The sequence below is a fragment of the Oncorhynchus clarkii genome, chromosome 32 (assembly GCF_045791955.1).
Source record: "Oncorhynchus clarkii lewisi isolate Uvic-CL-2024 chromosome 32, UVic_Ocla_1.0, whole genome shotgun sequence".
Classification (NCBI taxonomy): domain Eukaryota; kingdom Metazoa; phylum Chordata; class Actinopteri; order Salmoniformes; family Salmonidae; genus Oncorhynchus; species Oncorhynchus clarkii.
In genome coordinates this window covers 34,184,158-34,200,488 of record NC_092178.1, presented here as the reverse complement: position 1 = coordinate 34,200,488, position 16,331 = coordinate 34,184,158, and the positions used below count along the sequence as shown (strand labels likewise).

Below are 16,331 nucleotides of genomic sequence, written 5' to 3'. Positions count from 1 at the left end.
CTCAAGTTCTGTCAGGTTGGATGGGGAGCGTCGCTGCACAGCTATTTTCTGGTCTCTCCAGAGATGTTCAAATCCGGGCTCTGGCTGGGCCACTCAAGGACATTCATGGACTTGTCCCTAAGTCTTGGCTGTGTGCTTAAGGTCGTTGTCCTGTTGGGAAGGTGAACCTTCGCCCCCGTCTGAGGTCTTGAGCGCTCTGGAGCAGGTTTTCATCAAGGATCTCTCTACTTTTTGCTCCGTTCATCTTTCCCTCGATCCTGACTAGTCTCCCAGTCCCTGCCGCTGAAAAACATCCCCACTGCATGATGCTGCCACCACGCTTCACCTTAGGGATGGTGACAGGTTTCCTCCAGACGTGACGCTTTGCATTCAGACCAAAGAGTTAAATCTTGGTTTCATCAGACCAGATAATCTTGTTTCTCATGGTCTGAGTCCTTTAGGTGCCTTTTGGCTAACTCCAAGTGGGCTGTCATGTGCCTTTTTACTGAGGAGTGGCTTCCATCTGGCCACTCTACTATAAAGGCCTGATTGGTGGAGGGCTGCAGAGATGGTTGTCCTTCTGGAAGGTTCTCCCATATCCACAGAGGAACTCTGGAACTCTGTCAGTGACCATCGGGTTCCTGGTCACCTCCCTGATCAAGGCCCTTCTCCCCCGATTGTTCAGTTTGGCTGGGCAGCCAGCTCTAGGAAGAGTCTTGATGGTTCCAAAATTCTTCCATTTAAGAATGATGGAGACCACTGTGGTCTTGGGGACCTTTTTTTTGATACCCTGCCCCAGATCTGTCCCTCGACACAATCCTGTCTCGGAGCTCTACTGACAATTTCTTCAACCTCATGGCTTGGTTTTTATTCTGACATGCGCTGTCAACTGTGGGAACTTTATATAGATAGGTGTGTGCCTTTCCAAATCATGTCCAATCATTTTGAATTTACCACAGGTGAACTCCAGTCAAGTTGTAGAAACATCTCAAGGATGATCAATGGAACAGGATACACCTCAGCTCAATTTCGAGTCTAAATGCAAAGCATCGTTTGGGGCAAATCCAACACATCACTGAGTAACTGCCTCCTTATTTTCAAGGATGGTGGTGGCTGCATCATGTTATGGGTTTGCTTGACAGAATGAAAATAAAAAGGGTGGAGCTAAGCACAGGCAAAATCCTAGAGGATAATCTGCTTTACACCAGACACTGGGAGATTAATTAACCTTCCAGCAGGACAATAACTTACAACACAAAGCCAAATATATACTGGAGTTGCTTACCAAGAAGACAGTGAATGTTCCTGAGTGGCCAAGTTAAAGTTTTGACTTAAATCTGCTTGAAAATGTATGGAAAGACTTGACAATTGCCGTATAGCCATGATCCCCAAGCTTGATAGAAGCTTGAAGAATTTTGAAAAGAATAATGGTCAAATATTCCACAATACAAGTGTGCAAGACTCTTATGAGACTTACCCAAGAAGAATCACAGCTGTAATCGCTGCCGAAGGTGTTTCTACCACGTATTGACTCGGGGAGGTGAATACCTTTTCTATCAAGGTTTATTAGTGTTACTTTTGTTTTTCATTATTGAAAAAAATATATATTTTTCTTCCCATTTTGAAATTAGTATTTTTGTGTAGCTCGTTGACAAAAAAAAAACAGTCCATTTTAATCACGTTCCATAAGCACTGTGTAATAACATTTTTTTCTTACGCTCTCATTCTTTCTCTTCCACTCATCCTTCCAGTGGCCATCTCAATCGCTCAATCCCCCTCCAATACTACCACTGCTACGAGCGTGTCTGATCCCGTCATCGCCAACGTAGTCTCACTAGCCAGCTCCCCCATTGGCCAGCCCAACTACACCACTGCTCTGCAAGGTATACCAGATGTCTGTGTCAGGGGAGAAGCTCCAGGTGGCTTCTGATTTTAAGTACCATGGCAACATACTTGATTCCAACCTCTCTTTTAAAAAGCATGTGAAAAAGGTCATTCAGATCACCAAATTCAACCTAGCTAATTTCTGATTTATACGAAATTGTTTGACTACTGCGGTAGCAAAACTGTACTTCAAATCTATGATACTCCCCCACTTAACATACTGCTTGACTAGTTGGGCCCAAGCTTGCTGTACAACATTAAAACCTATTCAGTCTGTCTACAAACAGGCTCTCAAAGTGCTTGATAGGAAGCCCAATAGCCATCATCACTGTTACATCCTCAGAAAGCATGAACTCCTGAGTTGGGAAAATCTTGTGCAATACACCGACGCATGTCTTGTATTCAAGATCCTAAATGGCCTGGCTCCCCCTCCACTCAGTATGTTTGTTAAACAGAAAACCCAAACATATGGCAGCAGATCCACAAGGTCTGCCATGAGAGGTGACTGTATAGTTCCCTTAAGGATAAGCACCTTAAATAAATAAGCACCGTAAATCTGCTTTCTCTGTGAGAGCTTCCCATGTCTGGAGCACACTGCCATCAGACACACACAACTGCACCACCTATCACATTTTCACAAAATTTATGAATACATGGCTAAAGAGCAATCAGATTTGTGATCATAATCCCTAGCTGTGTATTTCCGCTTTCCATGTTGTCTGTTGTCTGTAGCTTGTGAGGTGTGGAAACACTTTGTTGCTTTTATGAATTTTGTCTTGCTGCTTTTTGTCCTATGTTGCTCTGTCTGTATGCTACGTCTTGCTTGTCCTATGTTGCTCTGCGTGTGCTCACTGCTCAATGATTGTCTATATTGTAATTGTTTTTAATAACCTGCCCAGGGACTGCGGTTGAAAATTAGCCCGGCTGGCTAAAACCGGCACTTTTACTGAAACGTTGATTAATGTGCACTGTCCCTGTAAAAATCAAAATAAACTCAAACATACACACGCAGACTCGGTTAAAGTCGGTTACCAGTTAAATACAATTTACTGTATACACACGGGTATACACACAAGGTGTTGTACACTATTAAGTCTAACTGGAGAGTGTTCAACCAGTGTGTTCATTCATCAGTAAATGTCTTTGAATAGGGTTGGGTTGTTGCTAATAGCAAAGCCTTTTGACACCCATTAAGGTGCAGGTTAATTACAGATGAAATTAGGTTGATAAATGATCTCATTAGCAGGCCTGCCTGACTGACTGTGGTGTTTTAAAACTAACTCCTGTTCTGTTGCGTCATTACAGGGACTGTTCCAAGAAGACATGTGAAGTATGTTGGAAATGTGAGTTGTGCATAGGTGTTCTTTTTGCATCAAGAATTGCAACACTGCTGGGGTCTTCACGCTCCACAGTTTCCTGTGTGTATCAATAATTTTTTTATTCAAATTTTTATTTTACCTTTTATGTAACTAGGTAAGTTCGTTAAGAACAAATTCTTATTTTCAATGACAACCTAGGAATAGTGGGTCAACTGCTTTGTTCAGGGGCAGAACAACATTTTTTTTTTTTACCATGGCAGCTCTGGGATTCGATCTTGCAACTTTTCGGTTATTAGTCCAACGCTCTAACCTCTAGGCTACCTGCCCACCACCCAAAGGACATCCAGAAAACTTGACACACTCTTGGGAAGCATTGGACTCAACATGGGCCAGTATCCCTGTGGAAGGCTTTCGATACCTTGAGTCCATGCCCCGACGAATTGAGGCTGTTCAGAGGGCAAAAGTGGGGTGGGGGGCTGCCACTCAATATTAGGAAGGTGTTCCTAATGTTTGGTATACCCAGTGTATGTTTGTGTTATGCACATGGTGGCAAATTGGAAGTCCTGCGTTTATGTCAATTGGAAACTAAGTGAATTTCAAGTGGTATTAGGTTTGTCCCATGGTTACTTACAGTCTCTTCATTGTGTGGCAGGCCAGCACACAGACTCAGGCCCCTCGGGCCCCTCCACCCAAGGTTCAGAAGAACAAGGCACTACTCTGTAAACCTATGGTCCAGAACAAGGGCATCATGTGTAAACCCAACTTCACCACCTCAGGGTGCCAGACAGGTACAACACCACACACACACAGCATATATACCACATGCACTATTTTTTTATTTATTTGCACTCAAGAAAATACAAAACAAAATGAAGGTTTAAAAGGTATCAAAAATAACATGTGCAGGAGAGGTAAAAAACAAAAAACAAGGCTTTTAAGGCCCCTCCCCCTTTAAAATGAAAACATGGTGAATTAGGGGATAAAACACATAATTCAAGTAAAATGCATAACCAAAACAAAATGGCTATGATAGGCCATTGAATACATACTTTTGTATGTGGTCACCCCTTCAAAGGAGCAATTTCAGCCAAACTCATTGCTGACAGGTGTATAACATCGATGTAATCTCCATAGAGAAACATTGGTAGTAAAATGGCCTTACTGAAGAGCTCGGTGACTTTCAACGTGGCACCTTTCCAACAAGTCAGATCGTAAAATTTCTGCCCTGCTAGAGCTGCGCTGGTCAACTGTAAGTGCTGTTGTGAAGTTGAAACATCTAAGAGCATCAACGGCTCAGCCGCGAAGTGGTAGGCCACCAGCTCACAGAACGGGAGTGCTGAAGCGTGTAAAAATGGTCTGTCCTCGCTTGCAACACTCACAACCGAGTTCCAAACTGCCTCTGGATGCGACGTTAGCACAAGAACTGTTCGTCGGGAGCTTCATGAAATGGGTTTCCATGGCCGAGCAGATGACTGCAATGCCGAGTGTCAGCCGGAGTGGTGTAAAGCTCGCCGCCAATGGACTCTGGAGCAGTGGAAACGCGTTCTCTGGAGTGATGAATCACACTTCACCATCTGGCAGTCCGGGAACGAATGTGGGTTTGGGAGATGCCAGGAGAGAGCTACCTGCCTGAATGCATATTGCCAACTGTAAGGTATGGTGGAAGAGGAATAATGGTCTGGGGTTGTTTTTCATGGTTTCTGGCTAAATCTTAACACTACAGCATACAATGACATTCTTGACGATTCTGTGCTTCCGGTCTTTGTGGCAACAATTTGGGGAAGGCTTGTTTCAGCATGACAATGCCCCAGTGCACAAAGCGAGGTCCATACAGAAATGGTTTGTCGATCGGCGTGGAAGAACTTCACTGGCCTGCACAGAGCTCTGACCTCAACCCCATCGAACACCTTTTGGGATTAATTGGAACGCTGAATGCGAGCCAGGACTAATCGCCCAACAGTACCCGACCCCCACTAATACAAGTCCCCGCAGCAATTTTACATCTCGTGGAAAGCCTTCCCAGAGGAGTGGAGGCTGTTGTAGCAGCTAAGGGGGGACCAACTCCATGTTAATGCCCATGATTTAGGAATGAGATGTTTGACGAGCAGGTGTCCACATAGCTTTTGGTCATGTAGTGTACATATTCAAAAGGCGCACACATCTACATTTTGTGTTTCTATTTACCTTGACATTGTTGGTCCACAGATGATCATTTCCCCAAGGTGATCGTAGTGCCTGTCCCAGTACCGGTGTATGTTCCAGTCCCCATGAACCTGTACACCCAGTACGCCCCCCAGCCTGTTGGACTCCCCATACCGGTATGTTAACACCAAACACTGCCTAGACTTCACCTCAGTCTGGTACACAGATTTCTCCTCAAATTCTCTCAAACAAGAGCTGTGTGCTCTGTACTCATTTGAAACCAACTAACATTGAATAGCAGTTGGAGGTTGGCTGATACATGCTCTTGCAGAACAGAAGCGCAACATGAGTAAAGAATTGCAGCCCTCATAGCCTCCACATCTAACCCTTTATCCGCCCCATTTCCAGCTGCCCGTTCCCATGTTCCTGCCGGTGACTCTGGACAACGCTGAGCGCATTGTGGAGACCATCCAGGACATCAAGGAGAAGATCCCCTCTGACCCGTTTGAGGCAGACCTCATCCTCATGGCCGAGATGGTAGCCGAGGAGGGGAGGGAGAAGTCCCCGCAGCGACCCCCTGAAAGGCCAGCCCCAGCAGTACAAGATGGTAACCAGGGGTGGGAGTCAGGGATTGGGATGAGACCTGGGTCATGTTCATTATGCACCAAATGAAAGAAAACGGACTGCGACATGGAACGATTACATGGACTTGCACAACATTTTCTGTCTGTTGCGTGGCCTAATGAACATGAGCCAGTTGGAACTTGTGAGACCTCTATGGCTTCATAGGCCAAGCTACAGCGGTGAATGTGTGTTATAACTGGGGTTTCTTGGCGCTTCCACCAAGTCTCTCTTTTAAAAGCAATTCACAGTTGAACGAGAGTGTAAAAAGCTATTGGTATGAATTCCGCGTTTTTTTTTCAGGTAATGTATTGGTTCATTGAGCTTATTTTCCCCCTTTTCAGATATGAGAAGTTTGCCTCGCCTCTCTACTATAGATTCTTCTTTTTTAACCCTTATTGTAGGTAAGTTGACTGAGGATATATTCTCCTTTGCAGCAACCACCTAGGGGAGAGGTGAGGGGATGAATGAGCCAATTGGACAGCCAGGGGTGGTCCAGGCTGGGACTTTAAGGACTGTCTAGAACAACCAAACTCTGAGGGACGTGGGAGATGATAGGGAACGCTTTATTTTACAGCCCAGTTTAAGATCGGACTTACCTTGTGTTTACAGTGCATTCGGAAAGTATTCAGACACCTTCACTTTTTCCACATTTTGTTATGTTACAGCCTTATTCTAAAATATATTAAATTGCCCCCCTCCCCTCAATCTACACACAATATTCCGTAATGACAAAGCAAAAATGGGTGTTTAGAATTTTTTGCTAATTTTATAAAAAATTAAAACTGAAATATCACTTGTAAGTATTCTGACCCTTTACTCAGTACTTTGTTGAAGCACCTTTGGCAGCTATGACAGCCTCTTCTTGGGTATGATGCTACAAGCTTGGCACACCTGTGTTTGGGGAGTTTTCCCCCATTCTTCTCTGAAGAGCCTCTCAAGCTCTTTCAGGTTGGGTGGGGAGTATCACTGCGCAGCTATTTTCAGGTCTCACTCGATTCTGACTAGTTTCCCAGTCATTGCCGCTGAAAAACATCCCCACAGCCTGCTGCTGCCACCACCATGCTTCATCGTAGGGATGGTATTGGCCAGGTTATGAGCAGTGCCTGTTTTCCTCCAGACATGACGCTTGGCTTTCAGGCCAAAGAGTTCAATCGTGGTTTCATCAGACAAGATAATCTAGTTTCTCATGGTCTGAGAGTCCTTTAGGTTGCTTTTAGCAAACTCCAAGCGGACTGTCGTGCCTTTTACTGAGGAGTGGCTGTGCCAGATCTGTACCTTTTGGCTCTGACATGCTCTGTCAACTGTGGGACCTTATATAGACAGGTGTGTGCCTTTCCAAATCATGTCCAATCAATTGAATTTACCACAGGTGAACTCCAAGTTGTGGAAACATCTCAAGGATGATCAATGGAAACCTGAGCTCAATTTCAAGTCTCATAGCAAAGGGTCTGAATACTTATGTAAATAAGTTATTTAAAAAATGTTCATACATTGGCACATTTTTGCTTTGTCATTGTGGGGTATTGTGTGTAGATTCACGAAGGAAAAAAATGTATTTAATCAATTTCAGAATAAGGCTGTAAAAGGTGAAGGGGTCTGAATACTTTCCGAATGCACTCTATGCTTTTCGATTTTTTAAAAACAAATTAATTAAATGAAAAGCTGAAATGTCTTGCGTTAGTATGTATTCAACCCCTTTGTTATGGTAAGCCTAAATAAGTTCAGGAGTAAATATCTGCATAACAAGTCACATAATAAATAATAGTGTTTAACATGATTTTTGGATGATTACTTAATCTCTGTACCCCACACATTTATCTTTAGGGTCCCTTAGTCGAACAGTTAATTTCTAACACACATTCAACCACAAAGACCAGGGAGGTTTTCCAATGCCTAGCAAAGAATGGCACCTATTGATAGGCACCTATTGGTACAAAAAACAACAACATTTGAATATCCCTTTGTGCATGGTGAAGTTATTAATTACACTTTGGATAGGGTATCAATACACCAAGTCACTACAAAGATACAGGCGTCCTTCCTAACTCAGTTGCCGGAGAGGAAGGAAACCACTCAAGGATTTCACCATCAGGCCAGAGTTTAAAGTCTGTGATAGGAGAAACCTGAGGATTGATCAACAAGATTGTAGTTCTCAGTACAACCAATTTGACTGAGCTTGAAAAATGTTGAAAGTAACAATGGGCATAGAATTACCCAGAAAGACTGTAATCTCTGCCAATGGTGTTTCTAACATGCATTGACTCAAGGGGTTGAATACTTACAGTATCTAATCAAGATATAGTGTTTCATTTTTTCATGTTTATTTTTTCTAATGTTAATTTGTCTTCCACTTCGACATTAGTTTTTGTGTAGATCGTTTTTTTTAAAACAATTAAATCCATTATAATCCCACTTTGTAACAACGTGGAAAAAGTCAAGGGGTGTGAATACTTTCTGAAGGCACTGTAACATAGTTTGTTAATACTATTTTAACAAGTAGTTCTTACTAAACTGTCAAGTAAATAACAGGGGTTACCAATGAATATGTTGAGCTGTCCCATAACTTGAATGCTTTTGTGTTTTCTCTTCGGGGACCAGACCAGGGAAGCACCTACAGTGGAGACCTGGACACAGAAGAATTGAGTAACTTCCTCACCTCTTGGCACGACGAGCCACCTCCCACCCCCGGCGTCTCCTCACGCCACAGTCGACCCTATGCCAACGAGACGCTCCGACCCATCATGGACATCCACACCCCCATCACACCCCCACCCCCAATCATGGACATAGAGGCTGACTTCCCTGTCCGTGAGTGATGCTGGAATTTTCCCACCTTCTCAGGGATTCCTGATTTTGATCATTGTTTACATGGACTCAGTCTGAGACTTTTTGTTTCTGAAGTTTCCCAGTGTAACTTGTATAGCACTTCAAATCAAACTTTATTTGTCACATGCACCGAATACAACAGGTGTAGGTAGACCTTACCGTGAAATGCTTACTTACAAGCCCTTAACCAACAGTGCAGGTCAAGAATAGTTCAGAAAAGATTTACCTACTAAACTAAAGTAACACAATAAAATAACGAGGCTAAGTACACAGTCAATGTGGAGGCTATATACCGGGGGTACCGGTACCAAGTCAGTGTGCGGGGGTACAGGTTAGTCGAGGTCATTTGTACATGTAGGTAGAGGTGAAGTCACTACATAATTAGCAGTAGTGTACAAAACAAATGGAGGGGGGGTCAATGTAAATAGTCCTGTGGCCATTTGATTAATTGTTCAGCAGTCTTATGGCTTGGGGGTAGAAGCTGTTAAGGAGCCTTTTGGTCCAAGACTTGGCGCTCCAGTACCGCTTGCCGTGCCCTCTTCACGACTGTCTTGGTGTGTTTAGACCATGATAGTTTGTTGGTAATGTGGACACCAAGGAACTTGAAACTACTTATACCTTGGTTGAAGACTGTCAATCTCTGATGAGGGTAATTATATGGTCAAAACATATTGACTTTATAGTGAATGGCTTCTAGCTCTATATATCTCCATCTTTCAACTGCCCTGTTATAGTTTAACCATGTAACAACCCTTCTTTGATACTACACACTGCAATTCTTCTGGCCTCATTCTCATTGTAGTCAAATATCTCTATCGTTTTGCCAGAAACCCTGGAGCTGATGGCCCATTGGAGGGATCAGGAGAGGGATCGAAGTCCCAGTCCTCCACCTTCTCCTCCACGACGAAGAGCCAGAAGGAAAGCTCGGGATGGCTTGCCACAGAAGAAAAAGGCACGAGCCCAAAAAATAGATCTAAATGAGACCCCTTTCAAAGAGCGCCTTGTGCCATTATAATTTCCATATTTTGACTCCCAGCAGTGCGCCTTTTTTAATTTTCCTCGTTCTTTGTAAATATGGGTAACACTTTACTTGACACTGGGCTTCAAGTTAAGTGTTACCTAATTCAGTGTATGTTTGTGACTACCCTGTTGACCCCACAGAGGCGTAAGTCGAAAGCAGCAGAGACTGCGTCAGTGGTGGCGTCACTGGGTGAGGCGCAGAGTGACGTGGTGCCCGGCGAGCCCCCTAAACTGCAGCACATGTACGGGGTGGACGCCTGGAAGAGATGGGTCCAGTGGAGCAAGACCCAGCCTGACCTGGAGAAGCCTCGTTTTGGCTGTGGGTCTGCTCACTGATACACTTGCCTATTGTGAAAATCCTGATATCACACATTTTTGTTGCTTTGCTTCTTCCTCATTTACTGCCTCCTTTATAGAATTCAACCTACCTCTTAATTGCCTGTGGGACTCGTTTAACTTAGTAGACTGAATAAGTTAACCTTGACGTTCTGTTTCCCCGTTACAGCGCGACCAATGGAGATTAAAGAGGATGTTTTAAAGTGCACTACAGCAGAGCTGGGCTACGGTCTCTGTCGGTTTATTTGTGAAGTCAAACGACCCAACGGAGAGTCCTACAGCCAGGACAGTCTGTTCTATCTCTGCCTCGGCATCCAGCAGGTAGAACGCACACATTTAACACAGACATACACACAAAAAACTCACTTCTGATGATATCATTCGGTTAAATGTCATGTATAATGGCCCCTCTTTCTGCAGTACTTATTTCAGAATGGGCGCATGGAGAACATATTCACTGATCTCTTCTATGGCAAGTTCACCCTGGAGATCACCAAGCTGCTTAAAGGCTTCAAACCTACCATAACGGCCAGTGGTAAGACGGCACATACACACACTCGTACTCCCAGTGGGGAAAATAAAGTTTATAACAAAAAAAAATGGTATTAAGGCCTTTGCTTTGACCTCTTATTCCATATCTCGCTCCTCCATCTTAACTCCCATGCTCTTCCTTTCCGTTCAGGTATAGTAGGTAGGTTGATGGTGTTGGGGTTGTGTTGTTAGCATGTTTGAATCTCTCCCCTCCCTCCCTCCCAGGCTACCTGCACTCGCGGGTGGAGGAGGAGTACCTGTGGGACTGTAAACAGCTGGGGGCCTACTCTCCCATCGTGCTGCTCAACACGCTGCTCTTCTTCTGCACCAAGTTCTTCCAGTTCAAGACGGTGGCCCAGCACCGCCAGCTCTCCTTCGCCCACGTTATGCGCTGCACCAAGTCCATCCACGACAACACCAAGTCCAACTTCCTGCGCTTCTACCCGCCCATCCCCAAGAAAGACCTAGCTACTGAGACAGCAGGTGCTTTGTCTTTTTGTTGTCTCCTTCACTCACCTCTCTACCCTTTGCTCTTGTCTTGTTCATGTGTCTTTGGTGCTTTCTGATACTGTGTTTTGCATATGTTTCTGCTCCGATAAAACATTGCAGGATTTTAATTATTTTTCCATGAGACTGGAAAATAATGGACTAGCTTCTTCGGCGAGGCCTCAAGCTGCTTGGGAGTCCTCCCGGAGAGTAGGAAGCAAAGACGCCGGACGTGACATGGTGAGATTAAGACGTTGGGCTCACAAGGGTGTGTGCTCAGTCCCCTCCTGTATTCGCGGTATACCCACGACTGTGTGGCCTCGCACAGTTTCAACTCGATCATCAAGTTCGCTGACGACACAACAGTAGTAGGCCTGATTACCAACGTTGACGAGAGCCTACAGGGAGGAGGTAGGCACTGACGGCGTGGTGCCAGGTAAACAATCTCTCCCTCAACGTCAGCGAAAAACAAAGGAGTTTATTGTGGACTTCACTAGGAACCAGACTGGACACGTCCCCATCCTCAACGGTGTCACCATGAGACGGTTTGCCAAAAGGCACCTAAATGGCTCTTAAGACCATGAGAAACAAGATTCTCTGGTGAAACCAAGATTCAACTCTTCTGAATGCCAAGCGTCACATCTGGAGGAAACCTGGCACCATCCCTATGCTGAAGCATGGTGGTGGCAGCGTCATGCTGTGGGGATGTTTTTCAGCGGCATGGACTTGGAGACTAGTCAGGATCGAGTTCCTTGATGAAAACCTGCTGAGGACCTCGGACTGGGGCGAATGTTCACCTTCCAATAGGACAACAACTCCAAACACATAGCCAAGACAACGCAGGAGTGGCTTTGGGACATGTCTGAAGCCAGAGCCCGGTCTTGAACCCGATCGAACATCTCTGGAGACGCCTGAAAATAGCTGTGCAGCGACGCTCCCCATCCAACCTGACAGAGCTTGGGAGGATCTGCAGAAAATGGGAGAAACTCCCCAAATACAGGTGTGCCAATCTTGAAGCGTCATACCCAAGAAGACTCAAGACTGTAATTGCCAAAAGTGTTTCAACAAAGTACTGAGGAGTCTGCATAACTGTAAATGTGATATTTCCTTCTTTATGGGGTATTGTGTGTAGATCGATGAGGGGGGAAACTATTTCATCAATTTTAGAATAAGGCTGTAACGTAACAAAATGTGGAAGAAGTCAAGGGGTCTGAATACTTTCTGTATTCAGACCCCTTGAATACTGTAATCTCTGCCAAAGGTGCTTCAACAAAGTACTGAGTAGAAGGTCTGAATACTTATGTAAATGTGATATTCAAAGTTTTTTTTAAATATATTTGCTAAAATTGCTAACTGTTTTTGCTTTGTCATTAGGGGTTATTGTGTATAGATTGATGAGGGGGGGGAACTATAACCAATTTTAGAATAAGGCTGTAATGTAACAATGTGGAAATGGTCAAGGGGTCTGAATACTTTCTGAATGCAGTTTTTTTTTTTTTTTTTTTCTCCACTTGGTCCCCATGCCCCCTCAATGGTCATGGTGCTCCCCCTATGGTAATTCCCTCCCCACCTCCTAAAGTCTTTACTCTGCCTCCACCCCAATGGACATTTATGTCTTCATTACTGCTACAGTTAATGTATATAGTGCTATTTCTGTCTTTAAAAAAAAATATATATATACAATGAACATCTTAGGCAGGGAGCTCCAACATATAGGACCAAGTGAAAAAATATAACAATTTGTTTTTTTATTTTTTCATTTTAATTTTTTCACTTCTTCCATATGTTGGAGCTCCCAGCCTAAGATGTTCATTGTGACCTGAAATCACACCTGCAACCCTGTACATGACTATTAAACACTCTCTGTGTTGCCTTCAAGGTTTCTTCCTAATTAGGGAGTTCTTCCCTTGCCACTGTTGCCTTGGCTAACTGTTCAGGGGATTTGTGTGTGGGTTGCTGTTTTTAACTAGTGCATTTGTAAAAAGTATGACACAGATCAAATTTGATTTGTATGTAATCATGGACCGGTGTGTGTGTGTGTGTGTAGCGGATGTAGATGGTGTGGCAGCAAAGAGGAAGAGGGATGACGAGGAGAAAGAGGAGGTGCTGGAGATGATGGAGAACAGTGAGAATCCCCTCCGCTGTCCTGTCCGATTGTACGAGTTCTACCTTTCCAAGTGGTGAGTGACACACACCATCTCCCCATGCTGCAGGCCATGTTGCAGGCCAATCTAACATTTAGTAGTGTAACCGGAAATTATTCTTCTTGACATTGCTTTTCAAAACTCCGCTTTTCTGAGCTCTACTGAAAACGAGCCCTCTCTAACACAGAGCTCTCCTCCTCACCCTCTTCTCTCCTCCAGCTCAGACTCGGTAAAGCAGCGCACTAACGTGTTCTTCCTGCTCCCGGAGCGCTCGTGCGTCCCCAACAGCCCCATGTGGTTCTCCTCCCAGGGCCTGGACGACCACACCTTGGACACCATGCTGACACGCATCCTCACCGTCAGGGAGATTCATCTGGGAGACCCCCAGAGGAACAAGCCCCAGTCCAAGGACCCTGAGTGGGTCCCCGACCAACACGACGACAACTCGGATTGACCATGAGGACTGGTACACACACACACACACACGTACAGTTATAAGCTTTTGTTTACACACAAACACTACACGTTGATCCGTAAGGACTCCTAGGATCCACCTTCAGCCGTGTGTGAAGAGGAGTGGGTTCACACAGTTCTAGACTGAGACGGTGTCATGTACACACGTTGTGTAGGAGATGTGTGTACATGCAAATTATAAACAGATGCTCAACTGCTCAATGGAGACACTGTTCATGCTGTCTGGTCACTACAAGGCAAATGGACGGGAAAAAGTAGGAGGAATCACTTTAAGAACTGCCATACTGCCTTTGTCAGCATTATTGTGGTCGTAGAGAAAAACAAGTCCGGTTAACAAGCTATTTTCAAGTTCTTTAACGTCACCATAGGAGAGAGACGATGCTCTCCAGCCCTCTTCAACATGGACTCCGATTGGGGAAATGGTCAAAAGCTTTTAAGAATTTGGGATCCCATATCTGACCAGGTCCTTTACTGCTGAAATCAATATTCCCTGTTTTTCTTTATTGGGTCACTGCAGAAATTACAATGGATTGAAAAAAATGCCAGTGATGTCAGCGAAGTTGTTTGAGATTTTGTGTGTTAAAGGGATTAGCCTCGTTGTTTTGGGAATGAGATAATATTGTACGAACAACGAGTGATATAACTTGCTATCAGTGGTGTTGTCCATTGCCTACTAAAATTGATGGCTGGCAGACATTCCTTGAATTGGCTGTTATAGTGAGTCATTTCAACTTGTTAAAATGCTTGATGTCACGTCAGTGCCCCTACACGCATGTATAATGTTGAAGGAAAAAAATGTCATTCTGTGTTTCCTTATGTAGAACACCTGTGATGTTAGGAAAGAGGACGTAGAATCGTGTGTTCATTTGGAAAGACAAGCATTTACCTTGCAAGTGCTCCCCACACTAGTTCAAAATTGCATTGATTTTGTTCTGAGAAACTTTTTTTTTTAATCAAATATTTTTAAATAAATACTGAAAAACACATGTTTAACTTTGGAAGCTTTATTAATGCAGAGAATTACAGATGATTTTGTTTGGTTTAAATTGTTATTATTTAGTCCTGAACACAATCTAAGAAGCATGCTCAAAGTGAAGATCTCTGATTACATTTTGTCAGTCAGTTTTAGAAAGCAATTAGAATGACAACATAGCGAAGCAGTATTACAGATGAACTTCAGTCATCAGCTCACAAACCCCTTAACTACTCATTCATCAATGCTAGCAAATGTGATACTTGAAATGTACTATTTGAAATGGATTTAAACTATTATTCTGACTTTTTATTTGGACCTAGAGGTGTTAAACACAGAATACCCTTAAATTAATATTGTAGAAAATCTATAATTTTGCTTACAACTTGGTAATTTAATAGGAATGGAATTGCTCTAGATGCAATTCATTACATTGTCAGTTAAGAGTCAAAGCTACCTGCTCCTCTGGGCTGTCTATAATGATCAGGTGTGTTCCCCCATGGAGACGACTCTCAGTCCAGGTCAGTGTATTACTAGATAAGCAATACTTTCCCCCATAATGCAGTGCCTTCAGAATGTATTCACACCCCTTTACTTTATCCACATGTTGTGTTACAGCCTGAATTTCAAATGCATTAAATGTAGATTGTGCCACACGCAATACTCCATAATGTCAAAGTGGGATTTTGTTTGTAGAACAATACAAAATGTCAAGCTGAAATGTCTTTAGTCAAGTATTCAACCCCTTTGTTATGGCAGGCCTAAACATGTGCTTAACAAATCGCATTAAGTTGCATGGACTCATCCCGTGTTCAATAATAGTGTTTAACATGATTTTGAAATAATTACCTCCTCTCTGTACTCCACACACAATTATCTGTAAGGTCTTTCAATTGAGTAGTGAATGTCAAGCACAGATTCAACCACAAAGACCAGGGAGGTTTTTCAATGCCTCGCAAAGAAGGGCACCGATTTGGTTTAAAAACAACAACCAAAAAATGTAAAAAAGCAGATGTTGAATATCCCTTTGAGCACGGTGAAGTTATTAATTAGGCTTTGGTCACTACAGAGAGATTCCTAACAGTAGCCGGAGAGGAAGGAAACTGCTCAGGGATTTCACCACGAGGCCAATGGTGATTTTTAAAAAAGGATTACAAAGCATAATGGTTATACTGAGAATGGATCAACATCAGTTACTCCACAATACTAACCTAAATGACAGCAGTAGGAATACAAGAATATAACAGCTATAGAAAACACAGGCATGTCTACGGGGAAGGTGTTGCTGTATATATTCAGTCATATTCCTGTAAAGCTCAGAAAGGATCTACATGACCAGTGAAGTGGAAGTCCTGTGGTTGCAGGTTCCCGTGCCTCATCTGAAGCCTCTTCTTTTATGCGTGCTGCTGTAGGCCACAAAGTGCAAACTCCGTATCTGGAGAATGTGTGATTTTTAGAGAAGGCCTCTGATACTAACAGAAATGTATTTTCTTGGTGACCTGAACATTGACTGGTTATCTAGTTTCCCTCTCAAGTGGAAGCTTCTTACTGGGACGAATGCCTCTGACATGACCCAGGTTATCGCTCAACCAA

General features: G+C 43.6%; 1 protein-coding gene across 3 annotated transcripts in view; it reads left to right on the top strand.

Annotated features, from left to right (window-relative positions):
* Positions 1 to 15,399, top strand: part of LOC139391646 (zinc finger MYM-type protein 4-like) — a 30,589-nt gene extending 15,190 nt beyond the window's left edge. Inside the window, exons 16-29 of one of the 3 annotated variants that reach the window (XM_071139035.1) lie at positions 1,731 to 1,862; positions 3,169 to 3,206; positions 3,835 to 3,970; positions 5,388 to 5,500; positions 5,733 to 5,931; positions 6,290 to 6,349; positions 8,547 to 8,756; positions 9,602 to 9,726; positions 9,936 to 10,113; positions 10,300 to 10,451; positions 10,551 to 10,665; positions 10,887 to 11,144; positions 13,195 to 13,327; positions 13,511 to 14,758. In XM_071139035.1, coding sequence (XP_070995136.1) covers positions 1,731 to 1,862; positions 3,169 to 3,206; positions 3,835 to 3,970; positions 5,388 to 5,500; positions 5,733 to 5,931; positions 6,290 to 6,349; positions 8,547 to 8,756; positions 9,602 to 9,726; positions 9,936 to 10,113; positions 10,300 to 10,451; positions 10,551 to 10,665; positions 10,887 to 11,144; positions 13,195 to 13,327; positions 13,511 to 13,745 — 2,084 coding nt within the window. In that variant the 3' untranslated portion in view covers positions 13,746 to 14,758. Of the gene's footprint in view, positions 1 to 1,730; positions 1,863 to 3,168; positions 3,207 to 3,834; positions 3,971 to 5,387; positions 5,501 to 5,732; positions 5,932 to 6,289; positions 6,350 to 8,546; positions 8,757 to 9,601; positions 9,727 to 9,935; positions 10,114 to 10,299; positions 10,452 to 10,550; positions 10,666 to 10,886; positions 11,145 to 13,194; positions 13,328 to 13,510 lie in introns of all 3 variants that reach the window. The other 2 variants (XM_071139036.1, XM_071139037.1) reach the window with 2 other exon arrangements.
* Positions 15,400 to 16,331: the final 932 nt, after the last annotated feature.